The 13,718-nt window shown below is 42.5% G+C and overlaps 1 protein-coding gene across 1 annotated transcript in view; it reads left to right on the top strand.

Annotated features, from left to right (window-relative positions):
- The first annotated feature begins 221 nt into the window (after nucleotides 1–221).
- Nucleotides 222–13,718, top strand: part of GIPC2 (GIPC PDZ domain containing family member 2) — an 84,583-nt gene continuing 71,086 nt past the window's right edge. The window contains exon 1 of the mRNA XM_004758138.3: nucleotides 222–554. Coding sequence (XP_004758195.2) covers nucleotides 315–554 — 240 coding nt within the window. The 5' untranslated portion in view covers nucleotides 222–314. The remainder of the gene's footprint in view (nucleotides 555–13,718) is intronic.

Consider the following 13,718-nt stretch of genomic DNA (forward strand, 5'->3'; position numbering starts at 1 on the left):
TTTTTTTTTTCTTCTTTTTTTTAAGGCAAGGAGAGAAGCCGGGGAGATGAGATGCGGGTACGGGCCCAACTTTTCCTCTTTGCAGGTTTCCCCGGAGCGAGGGCAGGTGGCCGCTGCTGTCCAGGTGCCCCTCCTCGGGGCGGCGGAGGGGGCCCGGACCTGGCGCGGCCGGGCGGAAGCACCTCTGCCATTGGCCCAGCGGCGGCTTTTACCTGCGCGGAGCCCGGGGGCCCGAGCTCAAAGTCCGCGACATCCTGCGTGAGAGGCAGCCGCCGTTGGCAGTGCAGGTGGGCCCCCGCCCTCGGCCAGGCAAGATGCCCCTGGGGTTCCGGAGAAAGGTGAAAGCCAAGTCCAAGGAGGCCGCCCAGCTGGTGAAGGTCGAGCAGGTGGGCGCGGGCGGCGGCGGCCTCCCGGACCCCCCGCCTCCCACACGCAAGCTGGTTTTCTACACGCAGCTGGCCCACGGCAGCGCCACCGGCCGAGTGGAGAATTTCACCTCCATCCAGGAGCTCTACGCCAAGATCGCGGGAGTGTTCGGGATCTCGGCGTCTGAGGTAAGGGCTGGGCGCCCAGGCGGACGCGCGCGCCCCCCGCCCCTCCCACGTGCCGCGCCGGCTTCACCGGGCCGGGGATGGAGGGGCGGCGCGGCGTCTGCCTGCAGCGCCCCCGGCGAAGTGAGGAGCTGAAAGGTAAGTCCGGGACCGCGGAAAGTTGCGTTCCCTGGGCCCGTGACTTCTGGGAAGCCGGGCGACTTTTCTTCCCATGCAAATGAGTATGCTTCCCTCGTCCCGGAGTTCCTAGACGTTCCGGGAAGGAGCGCCTCCGCGGAGTGGAGAGCTGACTGGGCAAGGTAACCCACTCCGCGTCGCCTGGACGTCCCTTTCCTGCCTCTGCTGGGGGTAGCACCTCCCGGGTTAAGGAAGGGAGAGAAAAGGGCCTGCTGGGTGATAGCACACCGAGGTCCCCTTAGCCCCTCAGGTGTGATGTCTGGCGCCCAACACCAGAGCCCCTTTGGTAGGATCCCCAAGAATTTGATTATACCAAGGGTGCATAACGGAAGAGAAATAGAGCTCACTCCATGGGATGAGTTAACGACACGGTCCGAGGGGAAAGCGGCTCTAAATTTTACACCCTGTCCTTTAAAAGAGGCTGAACCTCGCCGTAGTTAGATTGACTGCATGCTTGCCCGGAACCGAAGTTTGCTACGGTTCGATGTGGAAATCACTGGTGTGCAAATGTTCTCGGGACTGCTCTGTGCTTACCCCAGCGAACTGCAGATGCAGGAGAAGCTAGCCCAAGGAAGTCTTTTGTCCACACTGGAGGAAAAGCATGGGGTGTTGCCCCGGACTCCAGGGAGTGTAGAGAGCCGCCTTGGAACGACACAGAGCTGCACTTGGATTTCTGTTCTTTAATGCTGTTTATCAGGTCTGCTCAAGTAAAACTGAGGAGGAGGTGAGAGAGAGCTTGAAGTGTAACCTTTTGTTCTTTCAGGGTTCCTCGGCACTGAGGGGCAAATCACAAACCCATTTTGTGAATGATTTGTGTTGACCTGGAGTAGTAACAGTATTTCACGCTCCTGTAGGACATTTCAGTTCACAAGGCACTTTCATGGGACGAATGAATGTCCTTTTCTCTAGGAGAAGCAGGTGCATGTAGGTCATTGGGTAGCTAAAGGACAGGATTTGGAGACACCTAAGCCTGGATGTGAGTCCAAGTTCTACTACTTACTGGCTGAGTCGCCTTGAACAAGTTTAACTTTCTTCACTTTCAACCATGTATAAAACAGATGAGAAGGGGGGTGCCTGGCTGGCTCCGTTGGTAGAGCCTGTGACTCTTGATCTCTGGTTGGTGAGTTCAAGCCCCACATTGGGAGTGGAGATTACTTAATCTTGAAATACAAAATCTTGAAAAACAACAACAACAACAACAAAAACAAAACCCAAATGAGAACGTCTGCCTTGAAGGGTTGTAAAGACTGGAGCTCATGAATAAACTTAAGAGATTGCATGGTGCATGGTCCATGCTTAACAAATTGTAACTAGTATTACCGATACCTAACAGTTAAGTGAGGAGCTGAGGTACAAAGTAATTGGGTCTTGGCCAAGGTCACATAATTAGCAAGAAAAAATCTGGAATGTTATTTAAACTTGAATATTCTGCTTTCTAAGCTAAATGAGCTTGTTAACACACTTAACTGACAACTTTAAATGTCTCTTCCATAACCAGGGACTCCAGATTTAGTTGCTTCGTGTTAATAGCCCTCCTCATTATTCTGAGTTCAAGGTGCATGACTTTATTCAATCCACTTAATACAGGAAAAAAATATTATCGATATCACTGCTTCAGAGAGGAAACAGGCTTTGAGGTTCACAAACTTTTCAAAGTTATACACAGTAAGTAGCAGAACCTGGGTTTAAACTCAGGTGTGTTTGTTTTTTGTTTTCTGACTCCAAATTCCATGAACTTCTCTTCTGTATTGCTTCCCAAGTTCTCCATGGTCTCTGGGATAGCAGGGCAACCATTTTCAGTGTTTTCACTTTCCAACACACTGAATTAGGAGATAAAATTCCGAGATAATATAATCCTGCTATATCAAAGTTCATATATTTTTATAACTCCAAATATATGTATTGGTATACTTATGCATGTAACCAACATTAACGCAAGTTTTCTATTTGGATTAAGAATATTTAAGCATAAAAAAAAGAATATTTAAGCATATCCAAGATAAAGTATTGGTCATCATAGTATAGTATGTCCTAAATATTTCAATAGTCATTTTGAAACAAGTAACTTATTAAAACCATTTCTCGTGTCATTCCCCCAGCAAGGGGAATTATGGTATAAACTTTTGAGCTGTCAGTGGGAACAAAACAAATTTCCCCTCCTTAATAGTTTCAGTAGAGTATTAGCTCAGAATTCCTGCCTTTTTTCTAGAGCAGTGGCTTTAGGATTATAAATAGCTCTGTATAGAATTGAACCTTCTTTCCTAAGGGGGAGAGGAAAAGGGAAGGGCTTGGCCTGATCTGATTTCAGGTGGGGCAGATATACTGGGAGTTCATAATGTGCCCATGACTGTACTAGGCATGTAAGTAAGTCTGCAGCATGGTCATTCCATCCTCACCATAGCACCGAGGCTGGGGTTCTTTTCACTTTATAAAGCTAAGTGAGGCTCTGAGAAGTTAAGAAGCTTGCCCAGAGTCACTGAGCAGGTATGGGGCAGGGTCAGAATTTGAATGCAGGTTTCCTGGTTCCAAGTCCATTACATTGCAGCTATTAGGTTCTAGGTAACTGCATTCAAATTTCAAATACAAACCCAGGAAAACTTTTTTAAAACAAAGGGTCTCTTCAATTAAAGCCTCAGACCCCACCACAAAAATATTGCCTCAAAAAATGCTGTTGTGAAACTAATGCAGATTTCACCTATTTCAAGGTCCCTGAAGGAGGAGGAAGCTAAGGAAACTGAATCTAGGCTCTGAATTACTTTCAGGGTGCAGCCTGTGATCATTACGTTGAAACAGATGGCCAATTATGCAGAAATCCCTTTGAGCTGGTACTTTTTTCTAAACCACTAAATGAGCAATTCAGCAAAAAGAACAAAGTAAATCTTGGTTAAAAGAGCGCTTAATTTCTGTAAGTGCAGGGACACTTTTACAAAAGTTTGATACCATTTTTTAAAATATTCAGGTTATACAAGGGGATTGAGCATTACACTCTTTGAGCTTGAGTGGTAACATTTACTGAAGGGGCATTCTGAATATGTGACCACTGTGATTGACAGTAGATGGTGCTATGACATGTTTTCTTAGTTCTTTATTATGTGGAAAGACTGTAGAAAAGAGTCATTCAAACAAGCTTTTAAGAAAATCAGTTTTGTAGTTCGATACCTCACATGTATTAAAGCTCAGTGTCTTTAAAGATTTAAGAAATTATTGGGATTCCTGGGTGACTCAGTTGGTTAAGTGTCTGACTTTGGCTCAGGTCATGATCCCAGGACCCTGGGATGGAATCCCACATTGGGCTCCTTGCTCGTCGGGGATCCTGCCTCTCCCCCTGCTTGTGCATGCTTGTGTGCTCACTCTCTCTGACAAATAAAATCCTTAAAATTTCCTTTGACTTGGTTGTATTCATTCATATACGTGTAATACTAGTTCATTGACTGAATGGTTCAAGCAAATGTAGCCTCTTCTTTCTTTACATAAAGCTTTCTTTATATAAAGCAGTCCAAAAAACCCAGTATTCTTGGGAAGATCAGATTTTAATTTTGAGAACTGATTTTTAATTTCAAGCTTTATATACAGTAGTTTATAAATAAGGTATACTGTGATTTCTCTCAACAAAACAGCTCTTCCCTTTTCACCTGCTCCATCTCCTGCTATTTCTCTTTTTTCTAGCAAAACTCACAAGTTGCTGTCTCCACTGAGACCTATCCTGTATCTTTTCTATCTGATCAGAACTCTCTAATAGCTCTCCGTCTCACTTACAGCAAAAGCCAAAATCTTACAATGGGTTATAGGCCATGTTGCCTCTCTAATACCCTTATTCTTCCTGTTCCAGCCAGTCTGGCCTCCTAGCCATTCCTTGAACTCTGGAGCCTTGGGGCTGTTGTCTTTACCAGAACTTCTTCCTGTAGAATGCAGTTCCTTCTTTAAGACTACTTGAATATCGGGGCACCTGGGTGGCTCAGTGGGTTTGGGCCTCTGCCTTTGGCTCGGGTCATGGTCTCAGGTCCTGGGATCGAGCCCCGCATCGGGCTCTCTGCTAAGTGGGGAGCCTGCTTCCCCTGCTTCTCTGCCTGCCTCTCTGCCTACTTGTGATCTCTCTCTGTCAAATAAGTGAAGGGGATCTTTAAAGAAAAAAAAAGACTACTTGAATATCACCTTCTCCGGCTGGTACTGATCATCCCATTTAAAATTCCCCTCCTCACTTAATTTTCCTGCATAGCATACTCACATCCTATGTATATGTAACTGATTTGTCTTTTTCTTCTCCCATGTAGTAGAATATAAGCTCCACAAAGGCAAGGATTTTGTCTTTTTTTTTTTTTTTTTTTACTGATATAGCCCCAAAGGGCCTAGAACTCTACCTAAAACTTGATTGGAGCTCAAGTATTCATTGAATTAAAAAAATCTTCACACAGTAGTTAAAATCCTGTAGCTTCAGTATGCAGCTTTAGTACCAGTTACAATAATGATATCTTTTTTTTTTTTTAAAAGATTTTATTTATTTATTTGACAGAGATCACAAGTAGGCAGAGAGGCAGGCAGAGAGAGAGGGAGAAGCAGGCTCCCCGCTGAGCAGGGAGCCGAATGCGGGGCTCTATCCCAGAACCCTGAGATCATGTCCTGAGCTGAAGGCAAAGACTTAACCTACTGAGACACCCAGGTGCCCCACAATAATGATATCTTTTGTAGATGTTAACTTTTCCTACTGCTGTGTGAAGAAAGACTAGCTTTTGATGGTGGTAGGAATGAGGAGCATCATTTGTACTTTGAAGGGATGGGGAGTAAGAGGGTGAAGTATGGACACTGACTAGAAAGTATGGAAATGAAGATTTTTATGCATTTCTTGTATCTCTAAAAATTGCAGAAATTATGAAGTTGGAGACTCCGTTTATAAGCAGAATTGCTTCCTAGCTGAAATAGTGTACGGGGAGCTGCCTTGTAAACGTTCCCAGAAACTGCTTCCTTTTGTTTCCAAGTTGCTGGCATCTGCACTGAGCTCTTGTGAAAGTCAATATTCTGTACTTATGTGGCACTTCTGGAGAACATGAACTGCACTGTGGACTTTATCATTTCCCAGCAATGCAGTTAACTGGCTAGTGGAACCATGCCTTTCTGCTTCACAAATGCGAAATCCAGGAAGACTAGAGCAAAATGAGCTTCACTGACTTGCATATGGTCCCTCTCAGGAACAACAACAAACATACCAAATGAAGGAATTTGGGAATCCAGTGTGAATTTTTACCATTGAGCTATGAGAACTGTGAAACAAGCCCAACAGAACTGAATAAAAGAGTGTAAGAGTGAGAAAAGCAGCCCCGACCATCTGGGAGCAGGTTGACACTCACAGGTAGAAGTTGGCGTTCTCCTTTTGGGCATAAATGGTATCACAGAACATCAAAATCAGATAAGAGCACTCTGTGACTGATGGGGCAGGTCAAAAGTAAGACTACCCTGGGGGTGCCTGGCTGGCTCAATTGGAAGAGCATGTGACTCTTGATCTTGAGGCTGTAAGTTCAAGCCCCAAGTTGTGTGTAAAGATTACTTTAAAAGAAAATCTTGGGGTGCCTGGCTGGCTCAGTTTGAAGAGCATGTGACTCTTGATCTCAGGACTGTGAGTCTGAGCCCCACATTGAAATTACCTAAATAAAACTTAAAAATCTTAAAACAGAAACCAAAAACATCACTCTGGAATCCTGTCTGGACAGAAACCAAAACATGAATATTGTTCACACCTCAAAAATGATCAGATTTGCACCCCTTTTCCCCCAGACCAGGTGACTGATAAAAATCACTGCTGTTCCTTCCATAATCCTAGCATTTAGCTTTGATAACTTCTCCCACCTTACTAAGATAGTTCTAGAATTGTCCCACCTCCTGATGCTATCCTATCCGGGGCAAACCCATGTTTACTTGCACGTACTCCCAAATCCTTTCTTTCTCCCCCCCCCCCCAAGTCCTTTCTAGCATCCCCTTACTTAGACCCCTCTGGTTCTCCATGACATGCTGTCTCCCTTGATGCTAGGAACAGTAAACTAGAGGTGAGAAATCCTGGTGATCCTTGGCTGGAGGGCGTTGACAGTTGTTATTGTTGGATTATTACAATGTTGGATTATTACTGATATGATTTTCCTGATCCAGCCCATCTTCTATTTTAATATTTTGATGGTCTGAGCATACCTATTAGAAACCTTCAGAGCTCCCAATTACTTCCGGTCTTATTCCTTGTTGGCTGCTATAACAAAATCACTGTCTGGATAGCTTTTAAACAACACAAATTTATTGCTAACATTTCTAGAGCCTGGTGCATGATCACCTTCTGGTAATGCCCTTTCCTGGTTCATTGTTGGCACCTTCTTGCTGTGTCCCCACATGGTGGGGAGGGGCTGGTAATCTCTCTGGAACTTCTGGTAAGGCACTGATTCCATTCATAAGGTCTTCCCTTCGGCTTAAGCAACTTCCAAAGATCCTACCTAATAATGCTGTCACCTGTGGGGATTCAACATTTGATTTTGGAGGGAAACACAAATATTCAGACAAAAGAACTTAACAAATAACCCCCAGTAGCTAAACAATGTCTTCTATTCCTCCCTCTTGAGTTCTGTCCTGTGCCTGCTCCTCCGATCTCCTTTTCTAACCATTCCCTCTTTCTCTGTGCCCTTTCTCATCCTGTTCTCATTTTTTTAAAGTAGGCTCCATGCTGGGTGTGGGCTTGAACTCATGACCCCGAGTTCAAGACTTGAGATTGAGTTGGTTGTTTAACTGACTAAGCCTTCTCATTTCTGGTAGCTCCTATTCACCTTTCCAGTCTTAACTGCCACCTCTTCCAAGAAGCCTTCCTTGTGAATCTCTCAGTCTATATTAGTTATAATATCCACTGTTGCATGATTTTAGCCTAGCATTAGCACACTGAGTTGAATTTAGTTATTCCTCTCTTCTCTATCCCAGGATGGTTGGGGGAGGGAGGGCTTGGACTTTTTCTTTTCTTTTCTTAAGTCCTGTCTTTACAGTAGCTAGATGGTTTAGCTGCCCCATGGAAGTCTGATAAATAAATGGCTGAATGGTGGATACAGTAGGAGCTGAAGATGGAGATGGTGAGACTATAAACATCCTTGAAGCTGTATAGATTTTGTTCTGTAAGCAATGAAAAGAACTCAAATGTTTTTCAGCGGTGGAATGATCACTGACTTCTGTTTATATAAAGTAGAAATACAATTTGCCATTCATTTGCTATGTTTGTCTTACAAATGTTTGTAAGTTGAAAATGATAGTATTTTCTGGAATTGTAAAGTACCATCTGACGAATTCTAATATTACGATCATTATGTTTGCTATCCCTCATGGGCATCAGTTTTCTTTTTTTTTAAAGCTTCATTTTTAGATTAAAAACTGGAAACAAAAATCACTAACTTATTTTGAGAAGTGGGAGAGTCTAAGCAGCTGCCTTGTAGACCTCATTGCTATCAGGAAGATAAGAAATGAATAAAACTGTTGACTTTTGCTGGAAATCCCCTGAAGTTAGCATGTGAACAATCCTAGAGTAAAGTCTGAAACCCTGGGCAGAGGCCAACCACTCCTAGCGTGCTATGTCAGAGGCTGATAGCTAGCCTCTGCCTTCTTTCAGTCCCTCCCACCACTCCCATTCTGAGTGGACATGGAAGGCTCTTGCAGATTGTAAGAGATGGAACACTCAGATTACCTTAGGCAATTTGTATGTATGTGTTTGTATCAGGATGTATAGGGAGGCAAAGAAGCTCAGGACAGCTTCTGTAGGTGGGTAGTCCCTTTCCATGCACAACTGTAGGATCATTCATGCTGTCCAGGTGAAAGCAGTAGCTTTAGACTTTGAAGAACCAAGAGCAAGTCTGTTTGTCCTTCACCTTCCATTTCAGCTTCTCTTTCTCTCTCCCTCTCCCCCCACATCTCTTCTTGACTGATGAATGCCTCTTATCCTTTTGATTTTGCTCCTTTTATGTCCTGTTGTCTCATCTGTGTCTTTGTTTTGTTACTGCTCTACTTTCTGTGCCCCATTGTATCTCAAATTCAGACTCCCTGACAGTGAGTCTCTGTGTTGGCAAGTTTGTGTACAGAAAAGGTAGGACAGGACCTGGTGAGCCTGTGGATCAGGGGCTCATCTCTGGTCCAGCCTGTAAGGCATGTGGAACAAAAGCGGGTGAGCGGTACTTAAGGAGTCACGCTGGAGAGGATTGTGGGCATGACAGGTATTCCGAAGACTACTTTAATTAGGGGAATGGTAGATCTCTTCCATGGCCTGTCCAGACTATCAAACTATTTTCAGTTCCCTCTGTCTTTTTTAGTGCATTTTATTTTTTTAATTAAGCTTTACACCCAGCTCGAACTCACAACTCCAAGATCAAGAGTTGGAAGATCAGGAATGTTCCCAGCTGAGCCAGCCAGGGATCCCCCCACCACGCCAATCCCTCCTCCCTTGATATTTATGCATTGTTTTTCTGGGTACCTGGGTATCTTTCCCCTTCTCCTTCCCTATTAACTGCATTAAAAGATGAACTGAGGTATATTAAAAATCTTAAGGGTTTACTTGAGCAAAATCTATAGGAATTGAGCAGTGCCAAACCAGAAGTGATTAGAAGTGTTCCACAGACAGGAACTAGGGGCAGAGTTTTTGTAGAGGAGATGTGGAAACTAATGTTTGCATTACTGTAATTGGTTGTCTCTAGGTTTTTTAATTCTTAACCCAGAGGCATTTAGAGGCTTAGATTTTGGTTTGTTTACATAGGCTGCTGAGGTATTAGAACCACTTCAGTCTAAGAACCTCCTTGTTTAATTAAAGGACTTCTACTTATACTCAGGAGTTGCTACCTCAAGCTCCCCCCAAACGCGTCTGCCCCCATCTGCACCCCCCCAGTCAAGGTTTCTTGTCTCTCCTCTGAGCTTCCATAACTCTTATAAACTGAATGATAGCTGTTGACTTACTGTCTGTCTTTTCTGTAAGGTGAGAGCTGCTCTAGGCAGGTACTAGTATGTATGAAGTAAATTTTTTTTTCATTTTTAAATTTTTATTATGGAGAAACTTAAATACATGCAAAAGAAAAGAATGCGATACCTCCCAGGTGTCCAGCTTCAACAGTTATCAGCACTTGACAATATATATATTTTTAAAGATTTTATTTATTTGTTTGACAGACAGCACAAGTCGGCAGAGAGGCAGGCAGAGAGAGAGGAGGAAGCAGGCTCCCTGCTGAGCAGAGAGCCCAATGTGGGGCTCAATCCCAGGACCCTGGGATCATGACCTGAGCCAGAGGCAGAGGCTTTAACCCACTGAGCCATCCAGGCGCCCCTTGACAATATTTTTTTAAATCTTCATTTAAATTTTTATTAAATATAGAACAGGTAGATAAAGGCATATAAAACAAATGTACAACTTCATGGATAAGTTGAACATCTTTGTAACCACACTCATGTCAGAAGATAGTCCTTGCCAGCCAACCCAGAACCTTCTAAATACCTCCTCCTATCTGTCCCCAACAAGTAATCACTATCCTGACTTGTGGTAATTATCCCTTAAAAAAAGTTTTATCCCCTAAATGTGCTTTCCTAAACACCATAATCTAATTTTGGCTGCTTTTAAATGTCGTGTGAGTCTATTTTAAATGTATGGTTCCTTTCATTCTCTACTTTCCCCTTCCAATGTATTTGTTGAAGAAGCCAAATAATTTATTCTGTGTAATTTTTCAGCTTGTATTTTGCTGATTGTGCCCTGTGGTATAGCTTCTCATCTGGTCATTTTGTTTCTTATAAATTGATAGTTGTATCTTAGGACTTAAGCAGATAATGTTTGATTCCCAGTCCCCCACCCCAAACCATGAGACCACCATATAAAAAACATAGTTAAAATTTTTACTGGTTAAATTAATGAAACCCATAGGGAAAATAAATAAATTTTTATCTTTGCGGATGGCCTCAATATTCCTCTTGGAATAGAATCTAGTCTATTTTGAAAAGCCGCTTCTATGTTCTGTTTCTGTTGTTTGTACAGTGAAGCAATGGTGTCTTTCTACAATCGTTTGAATATATGGCTAGAACTATTTGGGTGCCCTTTATCTCAGATAAATCTTGCTAGCAGTGCACTTGGCAGAGCCAGATGGATTCCTTCCCACATTGGAATGCTAGCAAGGATTTTAATTCTTCAAAAGAAACCTCTGGGGAGGTATTCTTCCTGCTATTGTATAGAGAACCGAGTACTTTGGTTGATGCCCTTTAATGAGAGGTGTTTCTCATATAAAAATGCATATTTCCCTCATTTGTATATGTTATGAATTTATAGCAAGAGAGTATAATAGTTTTAAAATAGAAGATATACGTATTAGGACTGTTCAGTTTGATTAGAAGGCTTTTTTTTTTTTTAAATTTGATGGTCTTTTTTTTTTTTAAAGATTTTTATTTATTTATTTGACAGAGAGAGGTTACAAGTAGGCAGAGAGGCAGGCAGAGAGAGAGAGGAGGAAGCAGGCTCCCTGCTGAGCAGAGAGCCCGATGCGGGACTCGATCCCAGGACCCTGAGATCATGACCTGAGCCGAAGGCAGCGGCTTAACCCACTGAGCCACCCAGGCGCCCTGATTAGAAGGTTTTTTGATTATTGACTTTGCCAGTCACTCCTCCAGATCTTGATATATATCGGTGAACAAAAGCAGGTCATAATCCCTACCCTTATGGAGTTGATAGTCCAGTCCTCCTGCCTATGAGATGGATACCTCTTGAGTCCATGACCAATACCAGCCAGACTGAGTACATTGGGCATTTGTTGGCCTATTCTCCGAGTTCTTACAAAGTAGGGTTCTTTTTTACATCCGTATTTCTTGCATTTAAAAAAAAAGGGGACCTAGAAGCTTTGCTAAGGAGGATGAAAATATAAGCATGTGTATACTTTTTTCTGGACAACCCTCTGTGAGGTGGCTACTCTTCATTCCTCTGTGCTTGTACTCTTAAACTCTCCCTTGTCTAGAAGCATTGAATGCCCATATAGCTCAGTGTTTGGGAGTGCCACTTATTATCTGTGAGACTTTGGGCAAATTACTGGTTGCTCTGTTTCCGTTCCTCCCCTGTAAAATAGTGTTGATAGGAGTCACCATAAAAGATTGTAAGGTATAAATGAAATAATTTTTGTGAACATACAGATCAATGGCAGGTATATATCAGATGCTTTTATAATTATGGAGTTGAGTGGGGTTTCATTGTATTCCAACTTTTTAACTTCTTTACCAACTAAACAACACATGCCTGATTACTTTTAACCAATATTTGCTGAAGGAGTCCATCTACCTGAGCACTTACTATGAGTCCAGTATTGTGTTTGACCTTGGAACATAAAGGCTTTTCTCCAGTTGTGTTCAGTTCAAAGATAAGAAGCTTATCCAGTTTTTGGTTGAGCTATAATTTTCTAAAATGTGTTCCAAGGAATACTAATCTCTTAAAAATTATTTTACAGAGCCTTAGCTTTTGCAGAACTGGGAAATGTTATCTTGTAGACTCGTAATTTTATGTTGAAGGCCCTAAGAAGTCCACTAAATATTTAAAAAGTTTGGTGTTTTTCATTCCTTACATTTATTTGACTGTGGAACCCCCCCTTTTCTTTTACCTGCACAATATCCCTTAGGCCAATATTCTAAGGTTCATATTTTAAAAAAATCCTTACCTATGTTTTAAAAAAGCTATTTGTCAGTTGTTATGTTCAGTGATAGAAAGGTTCTCTGATGATGATCTAGTTAATGCTTATCTTTTATTTCATTCTGACGAACTTGGCCAGATAGTTTCCATTTCATCATTGTCCTCTGCTGATCTTTTTGCTGTTCTGTTCACTTTGCGATTCAACGCTGGGCAAGTCTTCCATCTCATTGGGCTATAGTTTCTTCATATGTAATATGGACTGGGTAGACTAGACCAGTGATTCCTAAACCTGGTTGCATCCCAGAATCACCTGACAACCTTTTTAAAAGAACCCTGGTTTCTAGGCTCCACTTCTATAAATTTGGGCTAGGACCTGAATATTATGATTTTTACGGTTCCCTGATATCCCTGGGCAGCTGACCTGTCATGTATTATTGGTAGATACGTGTTTGGGAACCATTGGGTTAAATGAGGAGATCCAAAGTGCTTTTCAGCTTGAATGTTTCTCCAGAGCTTGTGTACTCAAAAAGATTTACCCCAAAGATACAGATGTGAAAAGAGGGGCACATGCACCCCAATGTTTATAGCAGCAATGTCCACAATAGCCAAACTGCTGAAGGGGTCGAGATGTCCTTTCATAGATGAATAAAGATGTAGTTCATATATACAGTGGAATATTACTCAGCCCATCAGAAAGGATGAATACTCATGATTTGCATTGACATGGGTGAAACTGGAGGGGATTATGCTAAGTGAAATAAGCAGAGAAACACAATTATCATATGTTTTCACTCATATGTGGAACATAAAGAATAGCGCAGAAGACCACAGGGTAAGGGAGGAAAAAATGGGAAGAAATCAGAGAGGGAGACAAACCATGAGAAACTCTGTGCTCTGGGAAACAGACTGAGGGTTACAGAAGGGAGCAGGTGGGAATATGGGGTATTAAGGGGGGCATGTGTTGTGATGAGCACTGGGTGTTAAATGCAACTAATGAGTCACTGAGCACTACATCAAAAACTAAGGATGTGCTATATGCTGGCTAACTAAACATAATAAGAGTGTTCTCTTTATGTACAAAGTATTAAAATACACACAAAGGTTACTAAGTGCCATTTCCTGGAGCTAACAATGTACAGGTGTGGTGGTAACAAGGTCAACTAAGACAAGTATACATATGCTGATAATGCAAGGTAGAGAATGAAAAATGTTGCCAGAGACACCAAATATTACAGATGGGGATAAGGTAGGCAGAGATCAAAGAAAGGGGAGCTGGAATGTGGCTGAGAAAGTTATGGTAAAGCCTCAGAGTATTGAGTCATTGTATATTTACTGCTTAATGTATATAC

The sequence above is a fragment of the Mustela putorius genome, unplaced genomic scaffold, assembly GCF_011764305.1.
Source record: "Mustela putorius furo isolate JIRA1106 unplaced genomic scaffold, ASM1176430v1.1 tig00003853_pilon_pilon_pilon, whole genome shotgun sequence".
Classification (NCBI taxonomy): domain Eukaryota; kingdom Metazoa; phylum Chordata; class Mammalia; order Carnivora; family Mustelidae; genus Mustela; species Mustela putorius.